Below are 19,145 nucleotides of genomic sequence, written 5' to 3'. Positions count from 1 at the left end.
AAAAAGAAAAGGAAAAAGAGTTGGTACTGGGTGTTACTAGCCCTGTAATTAGCAAACTTGGCTTTAGAAATACCAGCAAGCCTTAGATATCCTGATGCTGAGTCTGCTCCCTAGATCAATCAAATAGGAATTTCTGAGGGTGGGACACAGCCCTTCGTATTTTTATTAACTCCTTTGGGTATTTCAGCTGAGAAATTCTCAGCTAGCACAGTGCTTCTCAAACCCCAGTGTGCATGAGAACCACCTGGGGATCTTGTTAAAATGCAGAGTCTGGGGCTTCTCTGGTGGTGCAGTGGTTAAGAATCTACCTGCCAATGCAGGGGACACGGGTTCGAGCCCTGGTCCGGGAAGATGCCACATGCCACGGAGCAGCTAAGCCCGTACACCACAACTGCTGAGCCTGCGTGCCACAACTACTGAAGCCCGCGTGCCACGACTACTGAAGCTCACGCCTAGAGCCCGTGCTCTGCAACAACAGAAGCCACACCGCAACGAAGAGTAGCCCCCACTCGCCACAACTAGAGGAAGCCCACGCACAGCAACGAAGACCCAACACAGCCAAAAATAAAATAAATCAAATAAATAAACTTTTAAAAAAAGTAGAGTCTGTTTCTGGGGTTGGAGTGGGGCCCCAGATTCTTCATTTCTCATAAGCTCTCAAATGATACTGATACTGCTGATCCTTAGACCACACTTGAAGTAGCAAGGGGTCAGCGCACATGGGGGAAGACAGCGGTCCAGCAAACAATCTGCACCCTTCCTGGTAGACGTCCATCAGTGACACCACCATCAGGAACTTCTCAGACGCCATCTCCTCCAGTCCCAGCTCCCAGTCTTCTCTCTCCTTTCATGTTTCTTGGCCTCCCTCAATCTCTAGGCCCCTTGCCTTGTCCTTCTCAGGATGCTTGTGGAAGTATCAGACTTTCCCTTGTTTATTGGGTGGATCAGTCTAATCCTCTCCATCTCCCAGCACATCCCATCCCCATTCTACGAGCTTTGTTTCCACACCTAAATGCACTGTCAAAAGGATTGACTAATTCCAAAGCAATATGACCTCCATCTTCTCAACCAGAGGTTCCCAAACTTCTCAGCTCACTGTGCCTTAGTGTCTCAGGAACTTCTACAAAGAACCTCTAAGACAAAAAAAAAAAAAAAAATATATATATATATATATATATATGCCTGACAGTTCTGTTTATTAAGTAGTCAGATTGATACAACTTAATGGAATTTGCATACACAGGTCTAACCCATGTCCTTGTTTCCCTCAAAAATTTAAAGTATCCCGTGGCATTGACACATGTACACTATTGATACTATGTATAAAATAGATAACTAATGAGAACATACCGTATAACACAGGGAACTCTACCTAATGCACTGTGGTGACCTGAATGGGAAGGAAGTCCAAAACGGAGGGGACATATGTATGGCTGACTCATTTTGCTGTACAGTAGAAACTAACACAACATTGTAAAGCAACTATACTCCAATAAAAATTAATTTTAAAAATAAATAAATAAAGTATCCCATGGCACCCCTGTGAGTGTGGTGAGGTGCCCCAGGGCACCTTGGTGAACACTTGGGGAACCATGTTTCTAAACTAATAATTGGGATAAACGTAACCTCCAAATGTCCTAGGAAGGTAAGAAAGCCTTGTGGCAATGATTCTGTCTGATCCAGATGGGGCTGAATTCGGTTAGTAAAGAGAGGCTCTCTGGGCATTTCTTTCCTACCACTAACCACAAACAGGCCAGACTCCACTCTCTTCTGTAGCCAAGAGAGTAACTTTCTAGATTCATCTCCCAGTGGGATTCCGAAAGCACTCTGGAGTTAGAACCATAGAAGAAAGAAAATAAGGGAGGAAAAGTAGTTCCTATCCTGGTAAAAACTGTAAATATGACTCATCTCATACCAGAAAATCTAGCAGGGGAGCTCAAGTGTTATTAGGAAGCTGTATTACCTGACAGTGTAGACTGTTTCCGGTTAGGAGCCCAACCCTACAGCACAGTGATTCTCAAGACTGGCTGCGCATTAAAATCACTAGGGAGCTTTCAAAAAATACTGAAGCCTGGGCCCTACCCGAGACCAATGGAGTCAGTCCCTGGGGAATGGCACCCAGATCTATCATTTTTAAAGCTCCTCAGGTGATCCCAAAACACAGCCAGCGTTAAATGCATGGCCCATGGATCTACTGCCTTGGTATCACCTAGGAACTTGTCAGAAATGCAGCCTTGGGCCCCATTAAACACCTACTGAATCAGACTGCATTTTAACAAGGTCTCCAGGTAATTCACGTGCTCATTAAAGTTTGCGAAGCTCCTCCAGCCACAGACAACCACAAAATTCTGGTACTTTCTGAGATATCACCGAACGTTTTCTGTCTACCATGTCTTTGGGGGCCCAGAAATCTTACATAACTTACCGTGTCACCCTGCAAGTTGGTGGTGGGCCTGAGATGAGCACTGCTGTCTGGTGACCTCCCACCTGGCGTTCTGCCTGATGGGAAGCGCACCGGGAAGTCTGGATTTGAGCTCCATGGCCCTATGACCTTGGGGGCATCTCTCAACTTGTTTATCTTTATCTTTATAGAAGATTATCTTTATCTTTATAAAAGGGGCTAAAAATACTCACCCAGTGTCCTTTGAAGTTTCATGGTAAGGATTTGCTGAGTCATGCATGCAAAAGTGCTTTTACACTGTAAAGTGCTGTGGAGATCCAAAAGAGGATTAAGGTTGTGTGTCCCCCCCACCCCCACCCCGGGCCCACACAAGAGGCAGGATTGTAAGCCTGCTCTGCTCCAAGGCACTAGAGGTGGAGCTTCTTAGAGCCTTGCTACTCAAAGTGTGGTCTGTGAACCAGCAGAATCCCCTGAGAACTTGTTGGATATGTAGAAGCTCAGGGCCCACGAGACCTACTGAATCAGAATCTGCATTTTAGCAAGAACCTTCCCCCCAACCGCCCCCGCAGTGATTCCTGGGAATCCTTCCACACGGGAAACACAATATGGCAAGTGATCAAAAATAAATTGTCATTTGACAGGCAAACCACCGAATTACCTCCCAGGGCTACAATCTAAATAGATTCCATTATGAATTGAAATGATCTGGTCCTGCAACATTAAAGCAACATTCCCAAGTAGAGATAAGGCAAGGTCCTGTAGGCATTAGGGCACTAGGTGAGGTTTCCTAGAGCAGGGTCCATAACCAATAGCCCCTGATCTTTGCAGGTCCTGAGTTCCCTTCACCTCTCCCATTGCATTAATTCTCAGCTTGGGTGATGTCTTCTTTGGATGGCAGCTCAGACATGAAAATTGGCCATGAGTCCCGTGAGGACTAGCATGAATCCCAGCCAGACCTGGAATGTAAGCAACCTCTACAAATTCATCATGGGCGTCAAAATTGGTTCCCAAACAGGAAATGGGTTAAATGCTATCTATGGAAATGGTTTTTCCTCTGTCTAATTTGCCAGAGAACTGGGCTCTGGGACTCTCTAGCACATTAAGTAGACAGGGACAATTCCGGAAAGTGGTGGAAAGGGACATATTATGATTCAGGACTTCAGTCCTATCATGAGTAGACACAATTTTCATACATACCTTCATATAGAAAACTTTAAAGCACTGCTTCTCCAATCAACTGGTTTGCAGCTACTAAACTCCCTACTCCACAAAAAAAAACACGAAAAACTAGGAATGAGAAGCTTCTTGTTGAAAGGCTTACTGAGAGCTCCAACCCCAAAGTCAGAAAGGGGATCCCCTTTTTGGTCTAGCTAAGTCACCATTGGTAAAATCTCTTCCAATTCCTCACAGAATATTTTGAAAAAATGGCTCTGAGAAGTCCCATTTTAAGGAACCAGACTTAATAGTATTCAATCCAGAATCTCCCCAAATTATTGGACACAGAACCTCCTTAAGAGCATTAATGTGTTTCTTTGTGAGTGTTTTGCAGATTGTCCTTTGGAAACTGCAGAAATTTACAATGAAATCACCCCTAAGCCAATGAACTCAAGTCCTAGGCTAATGGCGTTGCATTTGCTAACTTGTTGTCTTTGACTCCTGCTGTCAGCACGAGGTGCCCTGGCATCAGACCTCAGCCTTTCTTCTGTAGTTTCTGCCCGCTCAGGTGATCTTCCAAGGGGTCTTAGGATGGGAAGGAAGGGTGGTAGGTAGCTAAGCCTCCTCCCCCTAGAAGTGGGGAAATTTCTCCTGGGGGCATCTAAAACTGGGGATGGGTGGTTGGAGGTGACACCCAGCCTTTGCACTTTCTGCTTTCAGAGAATTAGCCTTTGGGGGAAGAATAAGCCCAGGAAGTTGATCCAGGACTTGGTGCTGGTGAAGGACAAGAAACTCATATTTCCTGACAAGTGTATACTAAGTTCCAGGCTGAGCTCTTTCCACAAGGGAAAGGGAAACCCCCATGACAACTTTACTAGTAAGGTATTCTGTTTCCACTTTTCCGATAAAGACAGATCATCAAAAGTGTGAATATAAGACACGCAGCTAGCAAGTAGCAGAGACAGGATGACCAGCGGGTCTGCCGCCTCTAGGTCCAGGAGTCTTTCCATCACCCATGGCAGGAAAACCTCAGTTGGAGTCCCAGAATGTTTCCACGGGTCCCACACGTCCTTGTCTGTAAAGTGCCATGAAAATCCAATGTCAGAAAGAAAGTAAAAGACGAGTGTTTGCTACTGTTCCAGCGAGTGGTTGCCATTCCCAGTTTTGCTGATGCAGTGGTGGTTTGGTTGGCATTAAAAGTGTAGACTCCTGGACTGGACTGGCCCCAATTCCTCTGGCCCTGGTGTCCCTCAGAGACTAGGGGAAATGAGGTATTGGAACCTCCCCCACCAGCAGCCCCCAAGCGCCATTCTCTGCTGAGATGCCCTTCTTTCAAGTTCTCCCGACCTACCCCCTGGAAGCCGGGCCCTGTTGTAAGAGCCCTGGGCATTGACTTGGGTGTAGAAGCTGGTGTGCCAAGAACGCAGTGGATATGGGCATGGAAGGTCCTGTGAATGCGCCCTTGTGCTCATGCAAACGAGCACGGGAAGTCTTTCATTCATCTTTCAGCAGTCACAGGCTGGTGGGGGAGGGAGGGGGGGGACAGACCTCTAACAGTAATTTTGATGTTCTATATATGGAAAGGGCTGCACTAGAAAGCAGCACAGGTTGCTATGGAAACACAGGGAACCAGCCTATGCTGAGGAGTGTTGAACTGGGGGATATATCCCAGAGGAGGCGATGCCTGCACCGAATCTCGAAGGAGCAGTTGGAATTACGCTGAGAATAAAGGTAGAAAGCATATCCAGGCAGAGGGAGCAGTGTAAAAAAAAAGCGTGAAGGAGTATACAGGAGAGAAGGAACTTGGAACTGAAGCATGAAGCAAGAGTGGAGGAACAGGGGGGCGGGGGTGGTGCAGGCTGAAAGAGCCAGGTAATGGAGACCTTGTTCACCTGCCTGCATGACCACACCTTTATGATGCAGGAGAGGGCTGGGTCCTGGGCTGCCTCATTTGGGCAGCCCTACCTTAGTGGTATCCAACTTGGGGTGATTTTCTTCCAATGTGGGCCAACCACGTGGTGAATCTCTGATGCAAGTTACGTAGAGGATCACACATTTACTTCTGTTCGCTCTCATAGGTACCAGTTAGTGTTGAACTATTGATTTTTAAAAATATTCTAGTGCTTTTTATTCCAAGTTTTGTGTAAATCGATTTTTTCCCCAGAAATACAATTTGAACTTGGAGATACGAGTAAATGTATCTTCAGTGGCTTTAACCCTCATTGTTTTATTCCGCAGCGAAAGTCATAGACGGCTGCGGTCAGAAGAGACCTCAGAAGCATACAGATAGCTTCCTCCAGATCCAGAGAGGCAAATCCAGTGAACTCTGACCCATTGCTGGTTACTGAAAGCCCCACCCTGGGCCCCATGAACAACATAGAATGAGTCAGAAATTAATCCTACACAAGCAGGCAACACCTGCAGTACGAGGTATTGACATACAGCTGCTCTTCCACAAGGGCTGGGGCTGGGCAGCTCTGAGAGGAAAATGTCTCTCCCATTAAGGGACTGAGGGAGGGCTTCAGGGAGGAGGTGGCACATGAGTTAGGATTACAGGACGAGAAGGAGGTTGACCCTAGGTGACAGGAAGAAAGTGCGAAGCATGGGTCTCAGCTAAAGGCATCATGTTTATGGAGTGAGTAGGAAGCCAGACTATGTGTGTGCCTGTATCTAATTATATAGTACAATTGCTAATCTACAAGGTCATCTATCACATTATCACATCTTATATCCCTTGTTCTAGATGGGCTCAACCATCAGTTCTGTATATGGGTTTTACCCTCCCCCATGCAAAGCCTGAGTTCACTCACTGATAGATGGTCACCTGGCCAATCAGAGGTGGCAGAGGGACAAGTTCCCAGTCTAGGTTTGCCCACCCCCCAAGCAGAGCTGAGCTGACTGAACGCCCAAATCCCCCCAGAGTCAGGCAAATCCCTGGCCACTCCTGCAGCTGGTCCTGCCCACTCAGGCTCCACAAAGGCAGACACAACCTCTCTGCATTTTGCACAGAAGTCTTGCCATCTCCATTCCCTCCCAACACAAAGTTGCTGTTCTTGGGTCCTTTCTGCCTCATCTCATCATCTTCGCCCTTTCATCTTCCTCACCATTAGCCCCGCTGGTGCCCAACATGGCAGATATCTGTGCCACCCAGGCATTGCTGATGGCATGGGCCGCCAGGGAGAGGGTGCCGAAAAGAGGGTGATCAATACTACCACTAATAATAATGATGTTGTATCATTAGTACTTTCATGGATGTATTATTTTTTCATGATGTATTACTTTCCCTCCAGTTGGATGTATCCATACAACTATTACTTGTAATAATGATGACTTTTCAATGAATGTTACCAATACCACCACTACTAATAGTAATGAACTTTCATTGACTCCCTCCTATTCCCCACATGAACCCTATGTAAGATAGCTTTTATTAATGCCATTGTACTGGTGGGCAAAATGAGATTTGGAGAAATTTAGTAAGTTGTTCAGCTTGTAAATGACTGAACAGGGATTGGACCCTGACTTAATCTGACTCGAGGGTGCAGGGGTTAATCACTGAAGTTCCTCAATGAATGGATGGATGGGTGGGATAAAAAACTAATGAGAGGAATACATCTCACCTAAACCCACTGGGCAAGGCGGGAACTTGAGGCTGGTGAACTGAAGCTTGTTAATTGTTCAGAATCTCTAGTACTGTTTTTTCAGGTCCCAAAGTCAAATCCGTAACCTTTCAGAAGTATAATATTCGAGACCTGAACCAGCAAGTTCTGGTCCTGGAAGGCGAGGTCCTCAGAGTGGTCCCAGACAAAAGCATCAGAACCGGAGGTGACTCTCAGCCTTGCTTTACTCAGCAGAAGTGGTTCTTATTCTCTCACTGCCCACCTGGCCTGTAGAAAACTCCTCCCCGGTGGGGCAGCTTGACCACCCCCTCCTCTGGGACAGGTAAAGGACTGCCTCCTGGAAAGAGCCTCAAGGGCAGCTGGTGGTGGGCAACAGTCAGGATGGGGACACAGGCCCAGAGAGTCCCTGACTTCAAAGAAGTCTCCCTGGGAGGGCTGGGAGAAAGAAGGAGCCAGAGGCACAGGGAGAGGGAAATTCTGAGGATAGGGACATTCTTGGCTCCTGGGCCAACCCAGGATTGAGCATTTGATGACACTGCTCAGGCAAAACAGGGCGGTTGTACCCGAAATGTCAACAGAAAAAAAAGATCATTTTTTCCTCTAGGGCTGACGCAGTTTTCTGACTTTTTCCAGAGACCTTTTCTGTATCAACTTCACACTTAAGAAAAGCTACTACTGAGAAAAAACATCATATTTTTTTGGAACAAAGTTGCCTGATCTTTCCGGAAGTAGTCTGACTACCTAAGAAATTCTGCCTCATATTTCAGAAAAAGAACATTAAAGAGCTGAATTCACTGATGGACGAGGAACGTCTGCCCTTCACCTTCCTCAAGGAACAGGTGGGTTCCTATTTCACTCTGGAGTCAGCTGTGAATCACGGATACTTTATCTACACCTCCAACACACCCAGACAACCTGTGGGAGTGACCAAAGATCTAGGGAAAGAAAAAAAAACAACTCAATTTCAATTTCAGAAGACTAATGTGGAACTCAATACATTACTCCAAAAGACTGAATATACAAACTGAGGATGGCCAGATCACCTCTGACAATAGAATGCAACCCTCAACTTCTATAGCCATTGGCCCAGAAGGGTCAGGGCTTGGTCAATGACTGCCAGTTTCTCTATTTTTGTGCCCACTTTCAACTCAGGGCCAATCAGAAAAAGGCAGCTGTGCTGCTCAAACCAATCGCATAGGATGCCCCTCTCCCGGTTCCCCATGGCAACAGCTTCAGTCAAAGCACGCCTGGAGCCCTCCCTTTCTGCCTGCCCTGAATCTCTGCCAAATGATGGAGGCTGACTCCTTCGCCACAGCCAGCTCTGAATAAATAGCAACTGTTTCTTCTCGTTTGCGTGCTCTTCATTTTTTTCCATAGAGAACGGCAAATAAAAGCATCTCCTCCCTGTAATATGTCACCTTCACCCAGCAAGACCATGGGCTTGACTTTCGGTGTCATTTGTCCCTTTCATGGGTATGAAGTTTGAGCTATAAAAAGTAGAGTGTGGTTAATTACAAAGTTCTAGGCTGAAATAAATTTCCGGGGGTTGATGATCTCAGTGCCTGTGGCTTTGCTGCTTTCCTAAACATGTCCAGCCTCACGGAGGTCCTTCTGTTTCTCAAGAGATAGCCAAGCCATACAGGTTGTCTCCTCCAGGAGGGCAGCCTGGATAATGCAAGCTCTAATTAGTGATGCATGTGGAGGCTGGATGAATTCTAGGGAAGCTGATCCAGCTGCAGGTGCCAAGAGAAGAGGTTCAGCGGGGTTCAGTGTCAAGGGGTGTGGTAAGGCATTGTCTGTGAGTCCTCAGTGCAAGAGAGCAGAGCAGTGGGTGTGAACAGGTGGGAGGAACCAGTGACAAAGAATCCTGAGCAGGTGGCAGACAGAAGCCAGTTTGTGGGAAGGCCTGAAGGCCCTTGTCACTTATCCAGACTCAGGTCCAAAGCATGGCAAGATGCACGTCCTAAAGCAGGGCCGGAGGGCCAGGGAGGCAAACAGAACAGGCACTCGGGACCCAGGCACAAAGTCGCGGGTGGGGGGGGGGCAGCGGTGGGAAGCTGGAGGTTTCTAGGGTTAAAGGCAAGAGATCTAATGCTTCAAGTCTGGAGTGATCGTCACTCACTCAGAAACCGTCGTCTGCAACTAGGAAAGCCTGGTGAAAATTCGGGGATCTGGAAGGTAGTGCCTCCTTTCATTCTGTTTCTGATCTTCCCTCTCTGTATCCTTTGGAAAGGCAACCCTGTTTGTGTCATCTTAAGACTAAAGACCACCTGGAGGGGTGGGATAGGGAGGTTGGGAGGGAGGGAGACGCAAGAGGGAAGAGATATGGGAACATATGTATATGTATAACTGATTCACTTTGTTATAAAGCAGAAACTAACCATTGTAAAGCAATTATACTCCAATAAAGATGTAAAAAAAAAAAAAGCCAACCATCTACGGAAACTCTTATTATGCCTTTCTTTTGTAATTCAAAGGGCTATACCATTACTTTCTAACTGAAAATCTTGATGCTTACAAAATTAGCTTAATTATTCATTTAAGTTATCTGCTGATATAAAGTCCAAAACCACAAGACTGATATCAAAAGTACACATGACTTGATGAATAGCAAGCTTGAACATTTCAGTGGTCTTTTTCATTGACTACACCCCCATGAGAACGTACAATCAAAATGTCTTTGTGCTTGCAGGGCTCTCAAGAATTCTCCCTCTGGGCTTCCCTGGTGGCACAGTGGTTGAGAGTCCGCCTGCGATGCAGGGGACACGGGTTCGTGCCCCGGTCCGGGAAGATCCCACATGCCGTGGAGCGGCTGGGCCCGTGAGCCATGGCCGCTGGGCCTGCGCGTCCGGAGCCTGTGCTCCGCAACGGGAGAGGCCACAGCAGTGAGAGGCCCGCGTACCGCCAAAAAAAAAAAAAAAAAAAAAGAATTCTCCCTTCTCTATAATTACGTAAGCACTTACCTAATATTTCATTTGTTCTAACTCTTTGCATTTATGTGCATTTTGGGAGTTGTAGCAAATGAGTTCTTGCTTGGCAGTGGCGTGTAGCCACTGATCTATGTTGTGAGAGGCCCCTTACATGAATGATGCCGCCTTGGGATAATTCAGAATGGGCTCAGATGAGATCATAAATATCCTTAGTCTGATACTACCTGGCAGACTGACTTGACCTAACTTTTAAGTAACCATGCTTGATATATCGGAATAAATATATATATTTATTTTAATTGAAGTATAGTTGATTTACAATATTGTGTTAGTTTCAGGTGTACAGCAAAGTGATTTGGTTATACATACGTATATATTATATATATGTATATATCTCTTTATTCTTTTTTTCTGTTCTTTTCCACTATAGTTTATTACAAGATATTGCATGTAGTTCCCTGTGCTATACAGCAAATCCTTGTCCTTTTTCTATTTTATATATGGTAGTGTGTATATTTTTACAGTTATTCTTAAAGGACCATGCTTGATAAAGATGTGGGGTCCCAGTCTTCTCGAGACACTGTGAAAACTGCCACTTCGCAGCTCCTATGGCCCACGCAGAAGCAGCTGGCTTTCTCAGTCCTGTAGAGCTCCAAAAAGAAGGGGACTTTCAGTGAGCTTAGACTGCAGGCTTCAGACCAGTCCCTTCCCTTAACCAAGCACGGTTTCCTTCCATCTTTGCTTGCCACCTGGTGGGTGATGGTCTGAGTCTATCCTTTTCCTGAAGGACTTTGCTGACGGAGGCTAGCACACACCAACATTTTGAAGTTTGCCTGCCCTTTCTTCTCCTGTGCAGCCTTGGGTAATATGTGGGCTCTGGCCATCGCTTCTGAAAGTACATCAGGAGCAAGGTTCTGCTTTAGGCTTGTGTGAAGAAGCATAAAGCAGCTTCTCTTCCCGAATTTCCGAGGAAGAGGCATTGGTGGTCTCATGCTGTGGATAAGCCCAAGGCCGGTGTTCATTCATTGCACTTCCAGCTGCACTTAGTTCACCTGCCGGGTGAAAAAAATGAGTTTTGTGCATGTCAGGAGACAGGGTGGAAGAGGGATGGATGACAGGACCCCCTGTGCCTCTAAAGCACTGTCCCTTCCCTTTGCCCCCCCATAGGAAAGGAGGTGCCCCAAGGCATATAGATGGGGTATGATAAACCATCCCTGCCAGCTGTGGAGATGCAGCTGGCTCCATGTCATTCACAGCTCTCCCTTTTCTCCATCTTTGCCTTATTCAATAGCAATAAAGGGAACTCATCAGGACCCCCCCCCCAAAGATGGCAGGAAGCTCTCCCACCTCGAGCCTGGCTAACACCCACTCTTCCTTCTGATCTTACTCGGGTCTTGCCCAGGGAAGTCCCTCTACTTTCCTGGTTGGGTTGTGCACCCCAGTCATGCACTGGGCACAGCTTCTCCACTTACACTTGTGTTGGCCTGATTAACGTCTGTCTCCCCAACAGACCACAAGCGCCTTGAGGGCAGGGTCTGCTTCTGAGTGAGCTCAACATTCCATCCTCATCGCCTCGCACAGAGCCCGGCACAAACACTGTGTAAGGAATGAGTCAGCTGGCAGAGGGCTCACCAGGCCAGCCCGCACTGTCCAAGCTCTGTGTGAAGAAGCCTCTCTGAGCGCTGTCTTCTGCTGGGTGCCTCCCTGCTGGGGACAGGGCACAGTCACCAGATGGGTCAGGCAATGGGATTTCTCTGTGGTTCAGGCTCATGTCACCTGGAGTAGGACATTCCTCCCGGTGATGCAAGTTTAAGGCCAGCCTGAATACTAGTACTGTTGGCAGCTGGTACCCAATCACTCAGAAATAAGCCTCAGCCAGAAAGGCACATTATCATTTTCTAATGAAATGTATGGGGAGGAGGAAGTGTGGACAAGAAAGAAATGCCTGAATCAGAATTACTTGCTTTTTTTTTTTAAAAAAGCAGATAGAAGAAGCAGACTCACAGGGGAAAAACTGGCCAGTTGGGGGAGAGGGGCAATATAGGGGAGGGGTTGTGGGAGATACAAACTATCGGGTGAAAGACAGGCTCAAGGATTTATTGCACAACACGGGGAGCATAGCCAACATTTTGTAATAACTGTAGATGGAAAGCAACGTTTAAAAACTCTATAAAATTTAAAAATTAAATTAAAACAAAAGAGGCAGTTTTTGTCCCTGGTTACATCCCAGAACACCTAAATCAGAATCTCGGGGTGTGCAACCCTGAGAATCTGTATTTTTCCGGCTTTATGGAGATACGATTGACGGATAACATTGTGTGAGTTTAAGGTAGACAACGTGTTGATTTGATACATTTCTGTATTGCAATATGATGACCACCATCCCCTCACCTAACTCTTCTATCCCATCACATAATTATCATTTCTTTTTTGTGGTGAGAACATTTAAGGTCTACTCTTAGCAACTGTCAAGTATATAATATTGTATTATTAGCTATAACCACCATGCGGTACATTAGATCCCCAGAAGTTGTTAATCTTATAACAGGAAATTCATATCCTTTGACCAATATCCCCCACTCTCCTCACCCACCAGCCCTTGGTAACCACCATCCTCCTCTCTGTTTCTCTGAGTTTGGCTTTTTTAGAATCATCATATAAGTGATGTCACACAGTACTTCTCTTTGTCTGTCTGACTTAGTTCATTTAGCATAATGCCTTCAAGGCTCGTCAGAAGCTTCCTGGGTGATTCTTAAGCACAGCAGCATTTTAACCCCTCAGGGACAGTGCAAAGAGCTCTATACTAGGAGTCAGAACTTCTGGAAGTCCGCTACTTAGAATCTGGGTGACTGGTCAAGTTACTTGTCTCTGAGTCTGTTTACTCCTCTATTAAATGGGCATAATTCTCATCCAGCCCTGGTCATAGCATTAGGTGGATGCAACAATCACCCAATGCATTGTGAAAATTACCTCCCAGACCAGAAATCACCATGACCCTGACTGCCTGCCAAGCAATCCCCTCTGAACACTCTGCAAAGAGTCTGTCCCTGCCGTTGGTCAACTGGCCTCTGGATCCTGCCCTGAGCCCCTGTACGGAGCTGCACTGACAAGGCGCCTTCTGCGAAAGGGCTGTGGGGAAATGACAGGCACCGTCGAAGGCTCAGTTCCCTGATTAGGTGGAATTTAGAATACATTTTCCTCCTGAAAAATACCAAGAGAGGCTGAGCTACGCCAAACAAACAAACAAACAAAAGCAATGTTACTTTTGCAGTAAAAAACAGTGCAGGCTTTTGTGCGTGAGATGGAGACCATCTTGCATTGCAACTCTTTGATGAAAAGTGCAAAGTTCCAGAATGACTCAGGGATGAATGTCTGGAGACTTCAAACAGTCTGTGGCCCCTTGCCCTCTAGAATGGGAGTAGGCAAACTTTCTGTTAAGGGCCAGATAGTAAATCTTCTAGGCTTTGCTGGCTGAGAAGCCACAGGTTCTACTGTAGGGGGAAGGTAGCCATAGACGACCAGTGAGCCTGGCTGTGTTAGCAAACTATTTGAAACAGGGAGTGAGCTAGATTTTTGCCTGCAGGCTATGGTTTGCCAATCACCCCTGGCTCTACAATGATGATCTTAAAGGGGCTTCCCTGGTATGCTGGAGTCAGTTCATCCAGCTTGTAAGAGCCCATTGTTAGCACCTCTTCCTGACAGCACCTACAGTGACTTCATGGGGGGCAGTTTGAAGTACCTACACCACTGAAACTGGCAAGAGCTGCGTATCATTGCTCCCGCCCATTCCCACCCCTCCCCCTCCACCCCGATAGAACTTGTTAAACATTTACCAGCCCATCACTGGGCGTGTGTCTCCAGAGACTGGGGTGAAGAGAAGGGGCTGGGAGAGCCAGTCCATTGGAATGTGAGACGAAACTACTAAACGTTAGTTCCTGTTTTATCTAGTCCTTGTAAATTTCCTAATTTTATGGAAGTTTCACAAAGTGCTATTGCCCCTATTTCAAGATGTGTCCTCAGTTTTGTTTAATTGAGTGGGGTAACTGGGATCAAAAATGCTTGGGCTGTACCACTCCTAAGGCTGTGCGTTAATGCGCTGTGCTGGGTCACTCACTCCCAAGCAGAGGCCTCTTTCTGTCCCCAGTATAGCCTTCCTCTTTCCCTCACCTGCTTCACCCTGCCCAGGATATTGAATGGGGGCAAGAGGAATGATCAGCTGGGAAAGGAACCCCTGGATGGGGTCCTCCTGAAGGAGTTCTTGCTGCAGGGTGAATGCCGTGAGATCACGCACTTTAGAGGCATAGAGAATTTTTTGAGGTAAACAGCTGAAATTTGAGTGTTATGGGTTGATTTGTGCCCCTCCCCCCAAAAAAGATATGTTAAAGTCCTAACACCTGGGACCTGTGAATGCGACATTATTTGGAAATAGGGTCTTTGCAGATTTAATCAAGATAAAGTTCTTAGGATGTGTCCTAATCCAATGTGACCGCTGTCCTTGTAAGAAAAGGGAAATTTGGACACTGACACAAACAGAGGAGGATAAGAAGACACAGAGACACAGGGAGAAGAAGGCCATGTGGCAATGGAGGACGAGTGATGCATCTACAAAGCAAGGGACGCCAGGGATTGCCAACAAAACTAGAAGCTAGAAGAGGCATGGAACAGATTTAGAGCCCTGAGGAGGAACCCACCCTGCCAACATCCTTTTTTTTTTTTTTTTTTTTTAATATTTTTAAAAATTGAAGTATAGTTGATTTACAATGTTGTGTTAGTTTCAGATGTACACCAAAGTGATTCATATATATATATATATATATTCTTTTTCAGATTCTTTTCCCTTATAGGTTATTTCAAAATATTGAGTATATTTCCCTGTGCTATACAGTAGATCCTTGTTGGTTATCTATTTTATGTATAGTAGTGTGTATATGTTAATCCCAACCTCCTAATTTATCCCTCCCCCCACCCCTTTTCCTTAGGTAACCATAGTTTGTTTTCCATGTCTGTGGGTCTCCTTCTGTTCTGTGTATAGGTTCATTTGTCTCATTTTTTTAGACTCCACATACAAGTGATATCATATGATATTTGTCTTTCTCTGGCTTACTTCATTTGGTACGATAATCTCTAGTTCCATCAATGTTGCTGCAAATGGCATTATTCCTTCTTTTTTATCCACCCTGCCAATATCTTGCTTTCACACTTTTAGCTAGCTTCCAGAACTGTGAGAGAATAAAGTTGTGTGGCTTTAAGCCACCTAGTGGTTTTACTTTGTTATAGCAGCCCTTAGGAAAGAAAGACATTGGGATTCTCAGGTGTAACATGCAATGGCCCAAATTTTTTCACTGAACACCTAGACCCATGATTACAATGACGGTTAGGAAAATAAAATCCAAATCACCTTAGTTGTTTTTATACAAATTTTCAAAAATGCATCTGCTTTGCAGGGGATGTCATATTAGCTGCAGTAATAAGAAGACCGTCATTTAAATAACAACCCTTCCCTCTCTCCATCCTTTTCTTCCTTCCTTCCTCCGTCTGGTCTTTCTGTCTCCTTCATTCATTCGTAGAAAACATGTTGGGTGGTAGGTTCTTGGGATACCTCAGAGAGAAGAGAAGTCTTGGAACTTACATCCTAGTGGAAGATGCACACATTAAACATAATAAATAGGCAAATTATATAGCATGTTAGGAGGACCAAAAAAATAAGACCCGGGAAAGAGGGCTTGGTGGTGCTGGGGTGGGAAGCCGCTTGCAGCACTAAATGGGGTGGCACACCTGTGTGGTCACCTGAACCATTCCTGACTTTCCACCAGTAAAGTCAGAGCACACAGGGATCTTGTGCTTCTGTAAGGAGGCGGGTACATTTGTGATCTCGGTGTAGCCTCGCAGGAAGCCCACACAACATGTTACATGCACCACAGCGATTTACTTCATGTCACCAGGTTGGAAGGACAGGTGGAGGAGGATGGAGCCCAGGCTATGCCTGCCTCCATTTGACCCACATGGTCGACCTCCTCAAGACCAAGGTTTCACTCCCATTTGGAAGCCAGAGTCCTCACCGTTAGGAGACAGCCCCAGCTCAGAGACCAATCTGAATAGACACGTCTTGGTTGCAAAGAAGTTACGTGACGTTATGAAGAAGACACCCTCACCCCTGCCCCCCAATCCCATGCCAAGCATCACTGTCACCTGGACACATTTTCAAACACTGAAAATACTAAATACTTTTTTACCTCGGGCTTGGTGCTGGTCGCCAGCATCCTCAGATCAGAAACAGAAGCAGCTGACCTTGTCGGAGCTCTTCCCTGGGGCCTCATCCCCCTCGACCCTCATAGGCTGGGGTACTGTCGTAGTCCTAGTTACGGCTGAGGGGACTCAGGGAGGCATCGCTTCGTCTTCTTGCCCAGTACCTGCTGAGGTCAGCTCTCCAGCTTGACTTTGAGGACCCTCACTGCCTCTTGGAAACGTAAGGGGGTATCTTGTAGAGAGTTTGATTTATTTCATCTAAAAACTCTACAATGAAGCAATACTTCCTTCTATGACCTCAAGATACAAATTCTCAAAGTACTAATAAGGTGTGTTGCCTTTAGCTGACTGAGAAGCAGACACATGAGCCAAACTAGGGCAGTCACATGCTCTCCTTGGAATCAGAATCTTTTCCTTATCCATCTCAGTGGTGAGGCCAAAGCGTCCCTGCTCCTGCCATTTGGGACCTGCTGAAAATTTCTGACTCTGGTTTCTTAGCATGTCCTTCATGGGCTAGGCAGAATCGTGGTCCCCGTAAATATCCACATCTTAATCCCTGGAAACTGTGAATTGTACCTTACATGGCAAAAGGGACTTTGCAGATGTGGTTAAATGAAGGATCCTGAGATGAGAATGATCCTGGATTATGCGGGTGGGCCTAATGGAATCACAAGGCTTCTTACTAGTGAAAGAGGAAGGCAGGAGGGTCAAAGTGATGCAGGATGAGAGAGACTCAACCAGCCATTGCCAACACTGAAGATGGAGGAAGGGGCCACAAGGCAAGGAGTGCAAGTGACCCCTAGAAGCTGGAAAAGCAAGGAAATCAATTCTCCCCTAGAGCCTCTAAAAGGAATGCAACCCTGTCTACACCTTGATTTTAGCCCAGTGAGACCCATTTCAGACTGACCTCCAGAAAGGCAAGATAATAAACTGCAAAATTTTAAACACTGAGTTTGTGGTAATTTGTTACAGCAGCTATAAGAAACGAGCGCACCCAAAATCCTTCTAGAAAGCTCCTGTTTGTTTTAGTTTACCTTCTGCTTAAGTAAGCCTGCCTCAATTATTGTTGCTTGTAACTGAAGAGCCATACCTAGGAGACGACTAATTTCCAAGTCTCCCTCCCCCTTGCCCCACTCCCAGTCTGTTTCCAGGTCCTGGGTTTCTGGTCAACCAGCCCTCCTATCACTCCTAACTGGGATCTGAGCTCAGCTTAGTGATAGGAACTTGCCCTTGTTAACAGCTCTCCCAGATACCAACCGGTTGCTCACCCAGTCTCCTGGCTGTCCCTGGACCCAGATTCCTTGTGTCTGTGCCTCTCCCACATTTGCAGTCACCCTGCTCCTTTTCTGGGACACACCCCACCCTTTTCCACTTATCACTTGTCTGGATGGTGATGTGCTGTTGCTTTTCTTCCCGTCACACTGTGCCTTCGACACCGACTAAACCACTTCCATGGACTTGCACACCGCCCCCCCCCCAGTACCTGTCAGACCCCAGTAGGAATGGCTAAGTCTGGAGCATAGGATAAGCCCAGCTACTCCTTCCTGGGGCACCTGCAGACTCTACTCGGCCAAATCATGTGATATGACACCACCTATGGATATCTGATGGTTCAGGGTAAGCGCTGCCTAGAGAGAACTTTATTTCATCTGAGAACTCTACAATAAAGCAATTATTCCTTCTATGACCTCAAGATACAAATTCTCAAAGTACTAATAAGAAACCAAAGAGGTTAAGCAGTAGCTTCCATGCTCTTCTGCAATTGGCACAAGTTAGAGAGGAAAGGACAGGAAGGCATCTGACGGGGCCATTTCTTATTCTCTGACTTCACTGGGGCTTATTTCAGCTTTGCAGAATTGCCAAAATGAAAACTCAGTGTGTTTCCTTCTCCCTCAAGTATTTGTCAGTCCAACAGGTTCCCCGGGATTGCAGGAGGAGCAGACAAACCATCCGGGTTGGGCAGCTGACTCCAAGGTGTTCCACGAGCCCACCGTAGCCCTATGAAAGATGAAGGGCAGACATGATGGTTGGGTGGCCATGTCAGAAAGTTTCTGCTTCTAGGAGGTAAAAGAGAGTAATGAGATAGCACAGACTTTGAGATGGAGAAAACCCAGCATGTGTGCTCTTGGAGCACAGAACCAAAAAGGAGGGCAATAAAGCCTCCACCCAGTGCTTCCAGAAAGGCAGATGCTCCTGTTATATTGGCCAAGATGAGAATTTGTGGCACATGAGAGACAATAAGGACCCGGACCTTGACCTCCCTCTTAGGGTGGCCGAGGGTAAAGCTCACCTTCAGCTTCAGAATGGCTGGCTTTGTCTTTTGTTCACGTCACAGAAGAGACACAGCTCGCCTTTAGAGATGGCCAAGAGAATCAGGCTTCCTCTCTCCTCACAAGCTGACCTCACGTGGGAGGCTGATACAAAGAAGGTCTCTGGAAAATGACAGTAAGAGAAATGGGTTGGCTTTCTGGCTTGCTCCACACAAGAAATTTAGCATGCATGTGAGCACATGGGTCCTTATTCTGACACATGGGGTCAAATCCGAGCTCTGTCACTTATTACTTTAGGATATAGAAGTTACTAAATCTCTCCAAACCTTAATGTTCTCATCTGTGAAATGGGGGGTAATAACAGCACCTATCTGAGAGGGGTTTTGAGAGGACTGAAATGTTTAATCCGAGGAATAACACTTAGCCAGGTATCTGAGCTACAGGAAGAACTCAGTACAAGTTAATCATTACTCTTTGTAACCCTCTTTCCTGCACCCTCAGTGCACCAGCAATGCCTGGGGTG

At 46.3% G+C, this 19,145-nt stretch overlaps 1 protein-coding gene across 1 annotated transcript in view; it reads right to left on the bottom strand.

Moving 5' to 3' along the window:
- Nucleotides 1-18,166: 18,166 nt before the first annotated feature.
- The window catches only part of IL37 (interleukin 37), a 1,572-nt gene continuing 593 nt past the window's right edge, over nucleotides 18,167-19,145 (bottom strand). The window contains 3 exon segments of the mRNA XM_029232517.1: nucleotides 18,167-18,409; nucleotides 18,643-18,656; nucleotides 18,659-18,784. Coding sequence (XP_029088350.1) covers nucleotides 18,167-18,409; nucleotides 18,643-18,656; nucleotides 18,659-18,784 — 383 coding nt within the window.

This window comes from Monodon monoceros, unplaced genomic scaffold, assembly GCF_005190385.1.
Source record: "Monodon monoceros isolate NGI ecotype Baffin Bay Population unplaced genomic scaffold, NGI_Narwhal_1 Super_Scaffold_19, whole genome shotgun sequence".
NCBI lineage: Eukaryota > Metazoa > Chordata > Mammalia > Artiodactyla > Monodontidae > Monodon > Monodon monoceros.
Note: the sequence above shows the minus strand (reverse complement) of the source record. Positions and strands in the feature narration are given on the sequence as shown.